This window comes from Taudactylus pleione, unplaced genomic scaffold (genome assembly GCF_031769625.1).
Source record: "Taudactylus pleione unplaced genomic scaffold, aTauple2 ptg000041l, whole genome shotgun sequence".
NCBI classification, from domain to species: Eukaryota; Metazoa; Chordata; class Amphibia; order Anura; family Myobatrachidae; genus Taudactylus; species Taudactylus pleione.
Window position 1 is genome coordinate 72947757 of NW_028284443.1, and position 18598 is coordinate 72966354.

An 18598-nucleotide genomic window follows, 5' to 3' on the forward strand; every position below is an offset into this window, starting at 1 on the left:
GTGTATACCATTCGGTTACATACCTTTATATTAATCATCTCATACAACACATCGTTTGAGCGCAGTACATAAGATTATTACATTTGAATGGGAAGAGGGCACAGCTGGAGCAAGAACTATGAGTGTAGTATGATTTATAGTGGGGACTGAAACAATTGTGAAGGGTGCATTAGTGTGGTTAGTATAGGGTAAAGTATGCTAGAGTGTATTAGATTTTTAGAGCAAGTGTAAAGTTATGAAGTCTGGGGAGACGCTGGTCAGTGTGGTAGGGTAATCCATTAGTGCAGAGGTCCCCAAACTCTGCCATTACAGTCCACGTTTTAAGGATATCAGTGCTTGAGCACAGGTGACTTAATTAGTACCTCAGTCAATTTGATTTATCCTTCTGACACAAGGATGGATATCCTTAAAAAACCTGGGCTGTAATGGTGGAGTTTAGGAACCACTGCATTAGTGGGTAGTGGTACAGGAGAAGTTTAGTAGGCAGGAATCTGGTGGTTAGCAGAGACGAGGCACAGCTCATAGGTAGATCCAAGACGGGGGGAGAGTTTTTATGAGATTTGATATGTATGAAAGACTAGTGGTGTTGAGGGCTTTGTAGGGAAGCGTCTGTAATTTCAGTTAGATTGTAGAGGACACTGGGTTAGATGTGTAAAAGGAATGCCACATAGAAAGAAGTTACAGTAGTCAATTTACTAGTATTATAAATGTGTTTCTCTAAAATATTGATCAGATGACACGGGCCTGACTTGGGAGATATGCCTTCCATCTAAGCATTTTATGCTCTCTACATACTAATAGGTCTCCCCTTTTCTCCTGCAGAATGAGGTTGAAAATGGAAGAATAATTTTTTCAGAACACATTCCTTTGTCAAGGATACAGCAAGGTATAAAATCTGGAACATACCTACAAGGGACATTCAGAGCAAGTAGAGACAACTTCCTGGAGGCTACAGTCTGGGTCCATGGAGAGTCTGTAGAGAACAAAGAGGTATACCTAAGCAGCCAGCAGTGGCGTACACATATACAACCAGGGCTTCTGTACATCCAATTAGCAAAGGTCAATGATGAGTGTAAACTAATGTCCATTCCAACATATTTATTTGGTGCTTAGTGATGTCATTGTATGCATTAGGAAGACTTTGGTAGATGTACATTATAGTTTGTATGGAGTAGCATGTCCTGGTATGGCTAAGGGATTTTAAAGTCAGCCTTAGGGTTTGTTATAAGCCTTTATTTAAATGGCTTCAGCATAGTCTGCAGAATTCTTTGTTTTTGGAAACATCCAATAAAACAATCTAAAGTTCCTCGCACTGGTCTTGCAATTTTTTGTTTTTGTGTAATCATTACATTAATAGGATGGTATATGTATACTGCTGTATGTAGTACACACACTCTTTTTATTTATCTTCACATTTAAAGTATAATCCTTCCACTATTGTATATGTTTCCATAGTGAATATGAATTGCTAATATGTATATATATCCATAACTGTCTCCATTGCATGTCAGAAAACGTATGCAGACACACAGAAAAGTATAGGAATAGTAACCCTTAGCAGCCAATTATATTCTTCCATATGCTAATGTAGTTTAGAAAATAAATGTAAGCATCTTATTACAGATAGGTTTTCCCCTCTGCAGCAGTTTAATCTAAAATCCAGTTTGTGTTTGGTCTTTTCTCCTTCATCCACTAGGGGACACTGGAGTTCAAGACAGTGGGGTATAGACGGTGGTAGAGTAGAGCCTGGCACTTTAAATAATTCAGAAGTGTGACTGGCTCCTCCCCCTCTATGCCCCATCAGCCCCAGTTTTAGAAATGTGCACGAGAAGAGCCGGTCACATAGGGCTGAGCTCCAGCCCACACCTAGTAATTTTACTTTTATTTTAACTTTTATTTATTTTCATAGCTTCAACAAGCATTGAGGACAGGCTGACAGAGTGCTGCGTCTGTCAGCCTGCTACATGGAGGCATCAGGAGACCCGCCACCACTAATAAAGAGTGCGTGTCCGGGTCCCAGGTACCCTGGCAGTAGCTCAGGGAGGGACACGCCACAGCTTAATATAGAAGCTGTGTCCGTGCTTCCCCAAGCCTAGCCGCAGTCCTGATGCCAGCAGCTGGTAAGTATAGCTCTGTTCCCCTGACTAGCGGGGGACTGAGTTAGATCTGCGGCCCCTCCGCCCCCTCCCAGGCTCATACAGTCCTGGATTCCTGTTATAACGCCGCTAGCGTTATTACAAGGGGCGGAGCTACCGCGCATATAGCGCGGATACCCATCAAGGGAGACTGTTCAGACAGTCTAATTACATAGGTGCACTGTGCAATGCCCTTCTACGAGCTGCTGGCGCATCTCTTAACATCCCTGCACTGCTGAGTCAGCGCTGGCTCACTTAAAAGAGTCTGACAGCGCTGTGTTTGACTGCTGCCGATGTGATCTCCTCCTCCCTCTGCTCTATGCCATAGTGGTGAGCAGCAGGGGTTAGTTTATTGCCGGTTAAGACCGGATGCAGTTAGTGCCGGGGCTCTACTCCCGGCAGTGAGGGGGCGTGGCTTAGGTCCGGCAGCCGTTACTGCTCCCGGGGAGCAGGCGCCGCATATTTTTTTCTAGCCTCTCAGTTGGCGCGCACTACAGCGCAGGCATATGCAGAGACTGTCACTGTACAGAATACAGGCAGTCTGTAACTTTGCAGAGGCAGCTGCTTGCAGTGCAGGGAGAGGGTAGAAGTTTGTGCCTGAAGATGCTGCACTCACTGTACCGCTGCTGGAGTTAGTTCCAAGCACATTTGTCTACCTATGACATAATGCAATATGGGTAGCTTTGTATACATGCCTTCATGAGTTAAGTGTATGTATGAGTATATATGTGTATATATATGGGGCTTTCCTGCTTATATATACTGTCTGTTAAAACCAGTTTTGTTCTATTGATGTTTCCAATGAAAGAACTGTTAATAAATATATAGATGAAGAGGACCTATGTGTATAGTCTCCCCTGTGCATAGCTGTAGAATCTAGATAGAACCTAGTTTGGTCTCTATTATAGTACAATGCTGAGGCATACTGAGCTGATTACAAATTATGCACGCAGTGTAGCAGTCTTCCTGCTTACTTAGTCACGCAGCGGCATGGTCCATATAGAACTTGGCTCATCTCTGTAGTTCCTATATGGTGGTCAGATTCCAGCAATGAACTTGTTAGTACTTTATCTAGCAGTAATGTACTTATATTCTGTAGGGGAGAGCACTTCAAAACTGTCGACTCCACAACTATCCTAACTGCTGCCCTACGTCATTGTGATGTCACTGTGTAGAGATAGTTGCGACTATTTTACAATTGTCTATCTCAAGATGGCTGCTGGAGTCTGTTTGATTAAGAATTTAATCAGTACTCACTAATGTCAGATGTTATTGAAGCAGTACCTCTACAACCCGCCGCCACTATTATAGAGTGAATGTCTGGACCCCTGACACTAGCTCAGGGAGGAACATGCCGCAGCCTAATACAGAGGCTGTGTCCATGTCACTTTGCCCTCCGCATGACAAATATGCCTGTATTCGTTAAATATAATGCAGTATACTTCATTGACCTGAGGTCGTCCTTTTGATCCCCACTTTGAAAAGGTGGGTTCAACTGGAGCTCAAATGGCTCACCTGATAAGGCAAGGACAGAAGGCTCCCAGGATCTATACCAGTCTGGGACAGCACGCTGCTAAAATATCAGGCCTACAGAGGACACACAGCACATCAGCAGTCTCCCTGCGTGGAGGTAAGCCACAGTTCATACTTACCTGGCAGGGGAGATACCATGATCACAAAGGTGGTTCTCCCAGGGCGAGGCGCATCCATTGCACCATGGGTGTGCTGACCCCCGATGATTTCTCAAAATGCGGAAATCTCGACTGCATAATTTGTGGAAGTGGGGGACTGCGTTCACGCTTTCTCCTGGATAAATTATCGTTATCTGTGACCTTGTATGAGGGTACATGTATGCGATATGTGTGTATATATATGTGTGTGTGTGTGTGTGTATATATATATATATATATATATGTATATGTGTGTGTGTGTGTGTGTGTGTGTGTGTGTGTATATATATATATATATATATGTGTGTGTATATGTATGTATATATATATATATGTATATATGTGTATATATGTATGTATGTGTGTGTGTGTGTATGTATATATATATATATATATATATATATATATATATATATATATATATATATATGTATATGTATGTATCGCTTCTTATCCTTGCCATAAAGGCAGGGGTAGGATTTGTTCTTATCAGTTTTATATCTGATACCTTGCATATTTTAAAAAGAAAGATACTGCAATTGGAGGCTGGACTCTCCTGCTGCGGTGGGTTGGTACAACAACTTCGATTTACACATACTATGTATGAATGTATTTGTTATATGGGTATGCCTATGCTTCCGCAATCATTAGGTTACCTCTAGTTCCACAGATGGGAAGCCAGCTGGGATTACCAGAAGCTGTAGGCTATAATATATTATATTGGCTCTATAGACTAGAGTCATGTTCTGCAGTTTACATTGTGATAGTCACAATTCCCTATGGCATGGCTTCTAATATGGACCATATACTTGTCTGGGAGCCTTCTGGTAGTCCACACATGTATATAAGATAGGCACTTACACCCTTCTGGGGTTACAGTTTTGTTCCTGTCAGTTTATATCTACGGCGCCCCCTTTTTGGGGGAGTTATTATTATTACAATGTATGTGTATATAGGTGTATGTATATATACTCGCTTTGACAAAGGGGCACGTATCCCCCGAAACGTCAGCCTGTTTGTTTCAACATAGTTTAGATATACCTTTTTGATCACTATTTAAGTCTCGGAGTGCCGCTATTTGTGGTTCCTACTATGTATATATTTATATATTATATAGAGCATAATGATCTCCTGGTGCAGGAGTCGGACAAGTATACTTACTATGTTGACTTCTCATGCAACTATTTGTCTAAGTGTACGTGTGTATGTATACCGATATATTCATGTTCCTCGTATGACTACTTCCTAATAATTGGGAAACACCTGTTTTTTTTTTTTTTTTTAGCCCTAACTAGGGTTTTCTTTACAGATATATCCCTTCTTACTTGGGATAATTATTGCATTCTATGTCTATGTACAGGTACCTTTCTCTGTATAGGTTCCTGTACTCCATATTATTGTTTAGTCTCATATCTCAATAAAATGAGGCTATAAAGTGGCCCCTGGGTACATTCCTTTCAGTACATAAAAATCCAGATTCTATTCCATCCTCAGGGCTTACTTGGTTAAATGACAACAGACCACACTTCTGTGCCTGAAGGTCTAGGGCCACCCACCGAATAGGCAGGGTCAGGCCTGGCTTGATTAGATTGGTGGGTATCCAGTAAATCATGGGCCCTGTGGTTCAAGTTTAATCCCTCATTGTGAACACTGATTGTCAAGGGTCACTGGTGGGATCCATCATCAAATATTTAATATTTCTATGTGTATCTTGACCAGTACAGGGTCTTATTTAATTCTTTCACTATCCCGCCTCTTGACTAATACGCACTTAACCATTATAAGTGTTAATGTACTAATACTTACTCTAGCAGACCGTGCTTGGGGTATATGTATAATCTATATAAGGATACACATCCCTAATGGATCAAGCTCAGGTATAGAGTCCTGTAGTACGACCTTCTTGTTACCACTAACATTTTGCTAGTTTTCTACAGTCTCTCCTACGGCAACATCGCCAGACTGAAGACTGTGCTATGGAGCATTGGTTTTTAGCCCACTGAAGCTACTCTCTATTCCCGATGTGACGGGTTGCTGTGAGATGGAGAAGGTCAGTGACATTCTACATAGTTTCTAGAGGGCTTCTGATTGCTCACAGGTAAGCGGTACCCCACTATTGCCTCGGAAGATGCTCCGATTTCATGCAACCTGACACGACATAGCCGTTATTCTCCCTTATGCATCCTAGCTGCAGACTTAGTAGCCATCCGCTCTTTTTAGCAGTAGGCTCTACACTTTAGAGCTTTCCTGGCGTGCATAGTTCCAACATTGAGAATGTCACTTTATTCTTCTGTTGGGGTTATAATGGACTGTGACTTTAGCGCCTGTGGGCTAATGCACATCTTTACATTAAAGCGTGACAGTCATTATGTTCCACGCAGGGGGCCTGGTTGGTTTTCCTGTTCAGTACTGTGAATATTTTCATCACACTGACAGGTACCTGATGGGTACCTCTATGGTTGTCCTACTTCTGTAGCCTTGCTGTATGGTTGCTTCCCTATATTGGTAGCTCTCACTGGGTGACTGTTGCATCCGTGCTCTTTAACTGCTAGGGTAACTGGGTTGTTTTTATACTATGTTCAGGACAGCAGTTGATACTGCCTACGCACTTCCATCATGTTGGATGTTGTTTGGAGTTTGTTGCTGTGGGTTTCTTTTCAGGTCGGCACAGTGGCTTGTGCTGTAAGGTCTCCACCTGGGATGCCCCATACACTAATTCGAGACCCGCCCCAGGCAGTAGTAACCACTCAATAGGCAGACAACTGATGGGCTGCCAGACATTCTGCCAGTGGTCTGGTATGGGGATTTACAGCTGCAAGGTTTCAGTTGCTGTTTTTCCCACTGTTTCTGAGTTGATTGTACTGCTGTCTGACGCTCTGAAAGGAATTGTGGTCTCGATTCTTTCAGAGCTGCCTCTGCCTCATGTCATTGGGATCTCTATCCTTATTGGAGACTTCTATGGTTTCACTCTGGTTGCCAACCTTGTAGTAGTTGGACCTCAAGAATGGTCCAGGGCGACTGTTTGGTCTTGTCGTTTGCTCCCTGTATACTCTTGTTAGGAGTCTGTGGACAGGATCAACTCTGTATCTGTAGATTGGTATTGTTATATGTATAACTATATGAGTTATGTACAGCAGTGCTGGGATTCTGCTGTCTCCAAATTATACAGCTTCTCATGTTCAACTCTGTTCGTGCTTGGTCTGTTTCGGCTGAGCTTACGGTGTTCAGCTGTTTTCATCTGCGGTTGTTCTCTTGCTAGCAGTATTCCATTCGATTTACGCTGTAAGGTGTGGAATTTCTATGGCTGTTTAGCAAGGAGCCTTGATTGTCTCCTCTGCTCTACAACACTTGATCTTCAGCTCTTGCCTTTCCATTAGGCCTACGGTTCTTGGTGATCCCGGTTTTCGGTTTTGCCAAGGGTTCGGCAAGTTCTCCGCGCTTCCCACCCGGGAGGTTGGCTTTGGGACGTCCCCACTGTCTTGAACTCCAGTGTCCCCTAGTGGATGAAGGAGAAAACAGGATTTTGGTACTTACCGATAAATCCCTTTCTCCGATTCCACAGGGGACACTGGACGCCCGCCCAGCGCTGCGTACCTGCCATTTTGTTTGGTTTCTTATAAGGTTGTGTGACTGCATGTGTTCCCTGCAGTTGGTTCCTCTGTTCTCCCTCATTCGGGTCTTGTTCTGTTCTGTGGTCCTCTCCTTCTCCTCGTTTTCCTATGGTCCTCAGTCTCCTCTCGGGTTCAGTTCTTAAACTGGGGCTGATGGGGCATAGAGGGGGAGGAGCCAGTCACACTTCTGAATTATTTAAAGTGCCAGGCTCTACTCTACCACCGTCTATACCCCACTGTCTTGAACTCCAGTGTCCCCTGTGGAATCGGAGAAAGGGATTTATCGGTAAGTACCAAAATCCTGTTTTTTTTTGGTCTTTAGATAACAAAAAAAAACAAAAAAACCTTTGTGTAAAATGTGAATAGGACAATATAAGTACCATTTTTTCTTCTAGTTTTATTACTTCAAAATACTCATTGGATTATTGTTACCTCCTGATGTTCTGTTCATTGGAGTTTAGTTATTATGAATGGTATAATAGAGCAAGGTGGAAACTAGCTGCAGACAGAAATGAATGCCCTCCTGTTTTACAAACTTCCCCAGATAATCTTGCAAGGTTTGCGAAATATAAATCGAGCGATGCATGAAGATATTGTTGCTGTACAGCTGCTGGAGAAAGGGAATTGGGTGGCCCCATCATCTGTGGTCCTACAGGATGAAGGTGACAGTGACGATATTGAATCCGTAGAGGAAAAAGAAAAAATGGTATATAACAAGTTTTTACTTTACGTACAAATAGCTGTGTGTATGTATATATGTTAATCTAGACTCTACATATACTCACATATATAGTTCACAAGTCTTTTCATCTAATGATAACAATAAAAATGTTTCATTTGTATTTTTTTTTTTTTTTTTTTCAATGTTCATTTTGTCAAACTAAAAGCTGTTTCCTTTTGAATCTGTGTTTTGTTCATCAAATGAAGACAACTTACAAACCGAACTGGTCATACAGTGTTAGGAAAATAAGTGAAGAGCATTAGTGCACCGAGTATGATTGAGTACGTGGTTTATGTTATATGCTTCTGTTGCAGCTAAACACTGGTGTAAAGAGCAAGGCAAAACCCTCAGGAAAAGTTGTGGGCATCATAAAGAGAAACTGGAGACCATACTGCGGCATGTTGTCTAAGTCACAGATTAAAGAGGTACGTGTTCTTGATATCTTGTTACACTATATAATTATACAAGTTTCAATATTTTCATATTTGTAACCCTTTCAGTCCACCCGCCATCTGTTCACACCGGCTGACAGGCAGATACCTCGTATTCGCATAGAGACCAGGCAGGCGTCCACCCTGGAGGGTCAGAGAATTCTAGTGGCTGTAGATGGCTGGCCAAGAAACTCCCGATATCCTAATGTAAGTGTAGATCATTGTTGCAATGTATGAATTTCTGGTATGCAATTTAGAGTCCTAAAATTATTATGGGTTTAGATTCCACAAGGACACACTCTGACCAGCTTAAAATCAGAATTCAACTGTAATCGCTATACATAAAACTTTAAAAGTGTACTGTCCATCTCTCAAACACCTGACCAAGGGTCAGATTCAACGGCTTGCTCTGCACTTGTAATGGGTAGTTATGGAAGGACGGATTCTGCCTGCACCTCCATAGGTGCCTGCACCTCCTTCCATGATTCCTCTCCTAAGGATTATGGGGCTGTAGTTCAGCAGCGGGCACAACTTTCCATGACCCGTGCTATTTTTTTCTTAAATACAATAGATATTGTTAACTAAGTGTTGCTAACATTTAGATTTATATCTCTTCTTAATACAAACCCAACTTTTTAAGAGTGTTTTTTTTTTTTTTTATACTCATTTTAGCATTTTCACCTTATTTTATGGAAATATAACATATATTTATCCTCTGCATAGGGTCACTTTGTTAGGAATCTGGGTACAGCTGGTGACAAGGAGACAGAGACGGAGGTCTTACTACTTGAACATGATGTTCCGCATCAACCATTCTCCAATGCTGTTCTCAGCTTTCTTCCTAAGATGCCATGGTCCATCACGCCAGAGGTGGGAACTCAGAATGTGTAGTCTTGTAACACAAAAATAAGAACACACTTCTGGGATTTGTATTTTTCCACACATATATTTCATACTGTACCTTTTATTTGTTGTGTGCAACTTCAGTAGAGTGGTCCTTGCCAAGCCTCACATGCAGCGTCAAATCTTTCCATTGTAGGATATGAAGAACAGAGTTGACCTGAGACATCTGTTTGTGTGTAGCGTGGATCCTCCTGGCTGTACTGACATTGATGATGCGCTGCATTGCAGAGAACTAGAAAATGGTAACTTGGAGGTGGGTTGTCACCTGCTTTATGAGCCTATTGCTATATGCTATTCCATATCTGAAGCACGTGTTCAAATGTCAGGTGTAGAAGGTAGCAGTTGCCTGAGTCATTTGACCAATGTATGATTTATTTGTAAATTTGGGGACTTTTTATCTTAGCAGTGGACATTAATGGTAATGCTTTGTATGTATATTTCATTATACACTTGGTAAATGTATGAGAAGATTATTATTCGAATATTGTTTCTTTAATGTCATTTTGAAAAGTTTGCTTAGCAAGGATATAGTATGAATGAATAATGGTTGACTATGAAGACTGTATTGTTGTGTTGCAGGTTGGAGTGCATATTGCAGATGTAAGCCATTTCATTAGACCTGGAAATGCTCTAGACCAGGAATCTGCTAATCGGGGAACCACTGTGTACCTATGCGATAAGGTAATAGTGATTGATATTGCGCGGCTTCTGAATATAACCAATACAGTATATTGTGTGTGTTATTTTATTTCTTACATTCAGCAGAATGTCTTACAAGTATCCAAACACAAGTTGTGGTGTTTAATTTTGCTGTAATTCTCCACATTCATGTATATCGGGAATGTAAGATTCTTCAGCATTTTCAGTAGCTTTTATAATTTTTTTTGTAATCTACAACTCTCCTTAATAGGATGTGACTGCCACCCACCATCTTTGTAGTTTTATTGTCTCATGTAACGATTCGTATAGCAAACTAAAACTGAATGTCATTGTGTATATACAGTATGCACTTTGTTCTGTTATGTACTCTACTATGAAGATATAACCGCACATGTAATGTCTGTAAATCTCTGTGCAACACCCACCACTTCACTCCCTTACTAGTGACATCTCTCTCTAGTTTCCCTTGCTGTAGTACTGACTCCCTCACTGTTTGCTGGGTCCATCCAGATTACACAGTGGTTTTCAGATTGGTAAACTTATTTTAATTTTACTAGTAACTGGTAGGTATTTTTAAGTCCATATCAAATCATTATTTTATATGTGAAACGCCTCATCTCTCGCAATAACATCTGTCTTAATATATAATGTAATATGGGTGTATTCACATAAGTGGCCTTACAATGTTACATGTATCCTCTTTGTAGTTAGATACTATTCTGCGCTGTGCCTTATTGGTTTTAGAGTTTGTAACAGATCTGCAAACTAAAGCTAATATACTACATCTAGATCAGAGGCAGTAAATCTATTTAAAAATAAATAGTAAGGTTTGCTCTACTGTCGCTCAATATGGTTTGCAGTGCATTAACATTTTTTTTAAGAGTACATACAGATAACCAAGAATTATTACTGCTACTTCTACTAAACTGTATCTTACTAAACAATGGTGTCTAACGTGGAGAGTTATCAAATCTTGGGGAGATAAAGTGTCAACCAATCAGCTTCTAATTGTCATTTTTCTAGCACAGCCTTTAAAATGACAGAAGCTGATTGGTTTGTACTTTATCTCTCTCCAAGACTTGATAAATCTCCCCCCTAAGATTTTCACTTCAGTGATCAACAATATAATATCCTTAAATGTCAGTCTTGCAGCTGCACATTAGAGCAGAGGGCAGTCCTTGCACCACACACACACACACACAGATATGCAGGTGGTCTGTCCCTTAGTCCATGGAGCGGAAGGGGTGGAGCCTCTTCACAGAGATGCGAGTGAGATGGGGGGGAAAAGAGATGGGAGAGGGTACGGCAATGAGAGAGACTGATTTGGGCAGGGTGGCACAGAGATGGAAAATGGTAAAGAGAGAAGAAGAAAACCCTGCAACAATGGGCACGATAACTAGCGACTCGTGAATGATGGTCCAAAATACTAGTATAATATATAATCTCTTCATGTTCACTTCGATCAGCATGAGCTTTATTTCCTGATGCCATATATAAGAACATCAGTGACAGCAATTGGCCAAGGTACCACACACTGATTCCTGTCCTGGGAATGCAGCTTCACATTCATAAGAGGAAATCCTAAATGGCCAATGATATGTCCTTGTTCATCTAGTCTCAATGGGGTATATGTATGAAGCAGTGAAATGAGTGGAGAAGTGTGCCAGTGGAGAATTTGCCCATGGCAATTATCAGCTTTGAGTTGCATTTATCAAATACATTCTATAAAATGGTAGGTAGAAGCTGATTGGTTGTTATCGGTAACTTCTCCACTGCCACACTTCTCCACTCTCTTCACTGCCTCATTCATCTACTCCTATATGCTATGCAGCGTGATAAGCCTTGTGTAAGTGAGCCGTCAGGTACCGTGCAACTTTGCTAGCGTTTAAGTTACAATGCGATACAACTATGACGGACCTGGAGACTGCACGGACTAATTTGATATGTGAAACTTGTATATCTGTGTGCGACTGAGAATGTAACTGGACTGGAATAATGATGCTGCCACTGCATCGTAGCACTTTGCATGCTGATTGAGAGACTCAGTCGCACACAGATATACAAGTGTCACATATCACATTAATCAGCACAGTCTCCAGGTACGTTCTAGTCGCACTGCAACTTAGACTCAGACTGCGGCAAAAAAAAAAGGACTCAAAGACGCCCGGGGCAAGCAAACTCTCACGGGACCAGGCGCGCCTAGGGGGGCTGTTTGACGTGACTGCAGCAAAGACGAGAGGACACATTTGTATATTATCACAGGGATCTGCATACAGAATACAATTGCAGATCAGGCTCCAATGTAAATCACTTTTAATCGATCCATTCAAAATAGAACTAAATGTAATTAATTGTTTTACCAGTTACTAATTAGATTCATTTTGCATTGGTTTTATAAGCCCTAAATCATTTTTAATCCAGGTGTTTTATCAATGTCATGGAAAAGAAAATGACAGAGATTAAAGATATTCATTTGTTTAGTGTGCCACATTGTGGTCGGCTCAAAGTGTAGTTGGAACCACTTGATCACAGGCTGTTCTTAGTGTTGATTTAAATGTGATTACTGCCAGTTTAGAAGAGGCAATATTATAACTGGGAAGAGAAATTGTTGCAGAGAGGTGGAAAGTTGTTGATAAGTAATAGAACTGAGAATTCTGCAAGTATGTGGAGTGTTTTATAGCCAAGAAATCAAGATAATATAAGATATAAAGTGATCAGAGGTGTATTAAAGAAATCTGAAGTAAACAAAACAGAAGAAAATGTGCTCTTGCCATGAAGGGGATAAATGTTAGGACTTATTTACTGTAATACTAGAACTTGGTGCTTATGTGCAGTAACCAACAGCACTGATCTACTGTATGTTCATAACAATTAAGCCACTTTGTAATCTCTTTTCAGAGAATTGACATGGTCCCTGAGCTTCTCAGTTCAAATTTATGTTCACTGAGATCAGAGGTGGACAGGTATGTTGTCATTATATTAGGTTTTATCATCCTAGTTGTTGACATTAGATCGAGATTTATTTTGCATGAAATAGCAAATTGTTTACTTTTGTCTTGTATTCCAGATTATCTTTTTCCTGCATATGGGAGCTAAGCCATGATGCAAAAATTATAAACACAAAGTTTACAAAAAGTGTCATCAATTCAAAAGTGAGTGGGTCTGTGTATTTACAAACATATAGTGATGGAATTTGTATAAGATTGAGACTTTTTAAAAAAAATTAGCTGTTTCTGAGGAATTCCATGTGTAGCACAACAAATTCCTAAGGCTCATTTTGTCATTTTTAACGCTTTCATTGCTTACATTTGCAAACGCGAGAGAAACGTGCTTGTCTTTTTTGTAAAGTCATATATTACAATAACTGTTACTCATTTTTTCACAACCTATAACTCCTGAGTAGATGAAGAGAATGTTGTTATTAAGCAAATAATGTATTGAATTTATTTAATTTTCTCCAACATTCATTGTGGCAGATTCCGCTATTTGTAAGGTTCAGCTGCGCAAATTTTGGGTCATTACTAGAGGACAAGCTGAATTGTGTGTTTTTTTTTGCTTAGATCTATATAGGATATGAGCCAAAACAAACTAAGTTTTCCTGTCCGGATAACCCGCATAGTGTTAGCGCAGTATGTAAGCCTATGATAAATGTCTATATTGTGTGACCTGTGCAGATGGATAAAGTACAGTAGCCTAGTGAGGGTAGTTCTTGAATATTTTATGCTTGCCTGAAGAGGTGCGTTTTCAGGGAACACTTGAAGGTTAGGAGGCTAGAAGAAAGTGTTTTGTGAGGGACAACGCAGATGTAGCCAGAAAAATGTTCGGTTACTGGGAATAGGAGAGGTAGCAGGAAATGAGTGTGGAAGAGAGATGCAAATGGGTTGATTTGGAGATACTTTAAAACAAAAGAAGAAATGTATGTTAGTGCAGTTTTGTTTGTGGCTTTGTCAGTTAGTGCAAGTATTATATTGGATTCTGTAAAATGGAGGGATTGAAAGAGCCGAGCAGCAGTAGTAGAAAGTTTTACGAGGTAAATCCATCTAGCCAATGTGTTCAGAATAGATTTTAGAGGGTAAATTTACTAAAGGGAGAGTTTACTAAAGGGAGATGTTGCCCATAGCAACCAATCAGATTCTACTTAACATTTAACTAGCAACTTCTAGAAGATAATAACTAGAATCTGATTGGTTGCTATGAGCAACATCTCTTCTAAAACTCACTTCTAAAAACTCTCACTTTAGGAAATTTACCCTAGGAGTGAGAATCTTGTTAAGGGGATATATATGGGATTTCAACATAATCTGGAAATATTTTTCTAGAGGTTTATCACAGGATTTGGATACAGGCTGGATGTATAGAACAAAGGACAGTTCTGAGTCCTGGATGATACCTAGGCAGCAAAATGAGTGGTAGTGTTTATTGTTGTGGTGTCAACCGTTATCGACATGTCTAGTTTGCTAATTCTGTTGGCTGGAGGGAATATTATTAGCTTAGTTTTAAGAAGTTTGTGTTTGAGGATGGAAAGGTGGTAGTAGTAGTAGATAACAATATGTGTATGGTAGTGCAAGACTCTTGCTTATGTTTTACATTGAGAGAGTATTTGAAGATGTTGCGTTTATTTAGTGTGCCACATTGTGGTCAACTCAAAGTGTAGTTGGAACTACTTGATCACAGGCTGTTCTTAGTGTTTGATTTAAATGTGATTACTGCCAGTTTAGAAGAGGCAACATTATAAAACTGGGAAGAGAAATTGTTGCAGAGAGGTGGAAAGTTGTTAAGTAATAGAACTGAGAATTCTGCAGGTATGTGCAGGCTTGGTAGTGTTTTATAGCCAAGAGATCAAGATAATAGATAAAGTGATCAGAGGAGTGGAGTATTAAAGAAATCTGAACATAGTTTAGATTATACAAGACCAAGCAGTGGCCATCCTGATGAGAAGAAAAGTCAGTGCACTGGTAGGGACAGAGAAGAGTTTAGCTAGTCTAGTAGTGAACCACAGAGAAATTGTCTATAATTAATTTCAATGTTGCAATCGCCCATGACGATGTCAGGAGTTAAGGTATGATGAAGCTAGGCAGAGAAATATTCATTGTTGTTAGTCTTCATTTTAGCACCCTGTACCTGTCACAACCCGTGCAGTTCATCTATCCTGCCTGTGGTGTCACTCTAAGCAATTTGTGTGCTAGAAGCACCAGAGCAGAGAGTGACGCCCAGGCAGGATAGAGGAGCTGCATGGGTTGTGACAGGTGCAGGGTGCTAGAATGAAGACTAGTTGTGGTGGTCCAGGGGGAGATGATAGATCACAGAAATATGTGAAGATAATTTGTTAAAAATCAAGATAGCATGTATTTCAAAATATATGAATCTGGGACATTTGATAGAACTATGAATGTGCAGCACGGAGAAGGTGGTCTACTTAGAGGTGTGGGTCAAGTGGAGTCCACCATTTGAAAGGGCTGCAGATGAGGCAGTCTGATTGGGTGAGGCATGTTTCTGTGCAGGCTAGAAGGTTGAGGTTGTATGTGAAATAGTGGTCATAGTTGGCCTTTTGTTTGTTACAAATAGAGACTACATTTGATAATATACCTTTTAATGATTTTTAAAATGATGGAAGACAAGTGATGTCTGAGATTTGCTGGATTTCTATACTGTTCTTAATCAGAATGATATGCATCGGAGATATGGGGCCGGGAGCTAGATTTGGTGATCTCAGCGATTTATTATTATTATCCTTAATTTATATGGTGCCACAAGTGTTCAGCAGCGCCTTACAAAGTACATATAATAAACAAGTGAACTAGAAACTAGTGACTTAAAGTACAACACAATAGAGGACAAGGATATGGTTTTGTACACATTGCTGCATTAGCGATCCTAACACTCAAAATAAGCAGCTGGGAGTCGGCATGCCCTTGTGGGGAGTAAGGAGTAGAAGGAGAAGCACATGAGGATAGAGGGCTGTGCTCGTGAGAGCTTGCATTCTAAAGGTGAGGGGCAGACAAACAGGCGTAACACAGATGGGATAGACAGGGAGGAAAGAGCATGTGGTAGTGGGTTAGGATGAGAGCCGATAGGCCATGATGAAGCAGTGGGTCTTGCGAGCCCGTTTGAAAATTTGTAGAGAGGTGGAGATCTGAGAGGGACAGAGTTCCAGAGGAAGGGAGCAGCACGGGCAAAATCTTGGAGGCGGGAGTAGGAGGAAGTAATCAGTTGGCAGGAGAGATGGCATGCATTTGTTGAGTGAACTGGATGGGCGGGAGTGTGAAGGGAGATTAGGTCAGAGATGTAAATGGGAGAGGATTGGGTGAGTGCTTTGTGTAAGAACCTTGAATTGGGTTCTGAAGGGGAAGGGGAGCCAATGTAGGGCTTAAAGGAGAGGGGAGGCAGATGTAGAACGTTTGGACAGGAAGATGAGCCGAACAGCAGCAGTGAGGACAGATTGCAGTGGAGAGAGGTGGGAGTCAGGGAGGCCAGATAGGAGGAGGTTACAGTAGTCCAATTTGGAGATGACCAGTGAGTGGATGAGGGTTTTAGTAGCATCTAAGGTGAGAAAGGGTCTAATCCTGGAAATATTTTTGAGATGGAAATGACAGGACTGCGAGAGGCTGAACTGAATGTGTGGTTTGAAGGAGAGGGAGGAGTCCAGGATAACTCCAAGACCACGCACTTTGGGGCTAGAGGAGATAGTTGTGCCATCAATTGATAATGAAATTAGGGGGAGGTGAGGTTATGCGGGAAGGTGAGAAGATGATCAGCTCAGTGTTAGACATGTTAAGTTTAAGAAAGCGCTGGGACATCCAGGGAGAGATTACAGAGAGACAGTTGGAGAGAGGGGGAGAGGTCAGGGGAGGAAAGGTAGATCTGAGTATCAGCATAGAGATGATATTGGAGGTCAAAAGAGTTGATGAGTTCACCTAAAGAGGATGTATAGAGGGAGACTAGAGTTCCAAGAACAGAATCTTGGGGAACGCCTACTGTTAGTGGAAGTGGTGGGGAGGGGAGGAGCCATTAGAGGAGACCGAGAAGGGAACGGTCAGATAGGTAGGAAGATAGCCAGGAGAGGGCAGTGTCACGTAGACCAAAGGATTTGCAGGAGGAGAGGGTGGTCCACAGTGTCAAAAGCAGCAGAGAGGTCAAGGAGAATGAGCAGATAGTAGTGGCCTTTGGATTTGGCAGCAAGGAGGTCATTGCTGACTTTCATGAGGGCAGTTTCAGTGGAGTGAAGAGAAGTGAAGTCAGATTGAAATGAGTCAAGGAGGGAGTGGAAGGAAAGAAAGGTGGTAAGGCTGTTGTAAACAATATGCTCAAGAAGTTTGGAAACGAAAGGGAGGAGAGAGAGAGGTCGATAGTTGGAGAGTGTGTTCGGATCAAGGGTAGTTTTTTTAAGAATGGGGGAGACAAGTGCATGCTTGAGTGCAGAAGGGACAGTGCCAGATGAGAGGGAGAGATTGAGGAGGTGGCCAAGATGGGAACAGGCAGTAGGAGAGAGGTAGCGGAGGAGGTGGGAAGGGATAGGGTCCAGGGGGGAGGTGGAAGGGGGAGGTGTGGACCGAATGAGAGCCATGACTTCCTTTCCAGATAAAAAGGAGAAGCATGTCAGAGTAGGTAAGATGGGTGGGGAGTGATGGTCTGGGAAAGGAGGGGCTGGAGTGCTGAGGGTCTTGTGGGGGATATGATGTCCTGATGTATGGAGTTAAGTTTAGATGTAAAGTAGTTTGCAAAGTCAAGGGCTGAAAGCGAGGAGGGGAGGCGAGGAGAGGGGAGGGCAGAGGAGGGAGTTGAAAGAGGCAAAGAGACGCCGGGGGTTTGAGGACTGGGAGCAGATAAGGTTCTTGAAATATGATTGTTTGGAGAGTGACAGGGCAGCACTGTAGGATGAGAACATATATTTTAAATGGAGGAAGTCTACCTTAGAGCATGATTTCCTCCACTGTCGCTCGGCGATTCGTGAACACTTTTGCAGGTATCTGGTGCATTTGGAATGCCAAGGTTAAGGTGTGGATCTGCAAGGGTAAGCAGTGATCGCTGGAGAAACAGACTCAAGAGCAGAAGTAAAGGAGGCATTGTACCTGGAAGTGGCTTGTTCAGGGCATGAGAGAGAAATGATAGGGGAAAGAAGCGAGTCCAGCAGGGAGGAAAAACAAACAGTGTTGATAGCCTCAATGTTACGCTTAGTAATGGTAGCCTTAGGAGGTAAAGGAGGGGAAGGAGAGAGGGATAAGTTAAAAGAGAGAAGGTGATGGTCAGAGAGGGGGAATGGGGAATTAGAGTAATCAGAAATATCGGTGAGTGAAGACCAGATCAAGTGAGTGCCTACTCACATGGCAGGGTGAGGAGGTTCATTGGGAGAGACCAAATGAAGATGTGAGACTAAGGAGTTTAGAGGCAGATGATTTTGTGGGGATTTTAATTTGACTATTAAAGTCACCTAAGATAATGGAGGGAAGATCTGAGGAGAGAAAGTGAA

At 41.7% G+C, this 18598-nt stretch overlaps 1 protein-coding gene and 1 non-coding gene across 3 annotated transcripts in view; both read left to right on the forward strand.

Annotated features, from left to right (window-relative positions):
- The window catches only part of DIS3 (DIS3 exosome endoribonuclease and 3'-5' exoribonuclease), a 46914-nt gene that overhangs the window by 5561 nt on the left and 22755 nt on the right, over positions 1-18598 (forward strand). For both annotated transcript variants that reach the window (XM_088459339.1, XM_088459334.1), the window contains exons 6-14: positions 823-990; positions 7961-8122; positions 8452-8562; positions 8638-8775; positions 9292-9438; positions 9608-9724; positions 10051-10152; positions 13030-13094; positions 13199-13283. In XM_088459339.1, coding sequence (XP_088315465.1) covers positions 823-990; positions 7961-8122; positions 8452-8562; positions 8638-8775; positions 9292-9438; positions 9608-9724; positions 10051-10152; positions 13030-13094; positions 13199-13283 — 1095 coding nt within the window. The remainder of the gene's footprint in view (positions 1-822; positions 991-7960; positions 8123-8451; positions 8563-8637; positions 8776-9291; positions 9439-9607; positions 9725-10050; positions 10153-13029; positions 13095-13198; positions 13284-18598) is intronic.
- Positions 3780-3944, forward strand: LOC148538263 (U1 spliceosomal RNA). Its single transcript, XR_015872958.1, has one exon. It is a non-coding gene; the product is annotated as a U1 spliceosomal RNA (small nuclear RNA).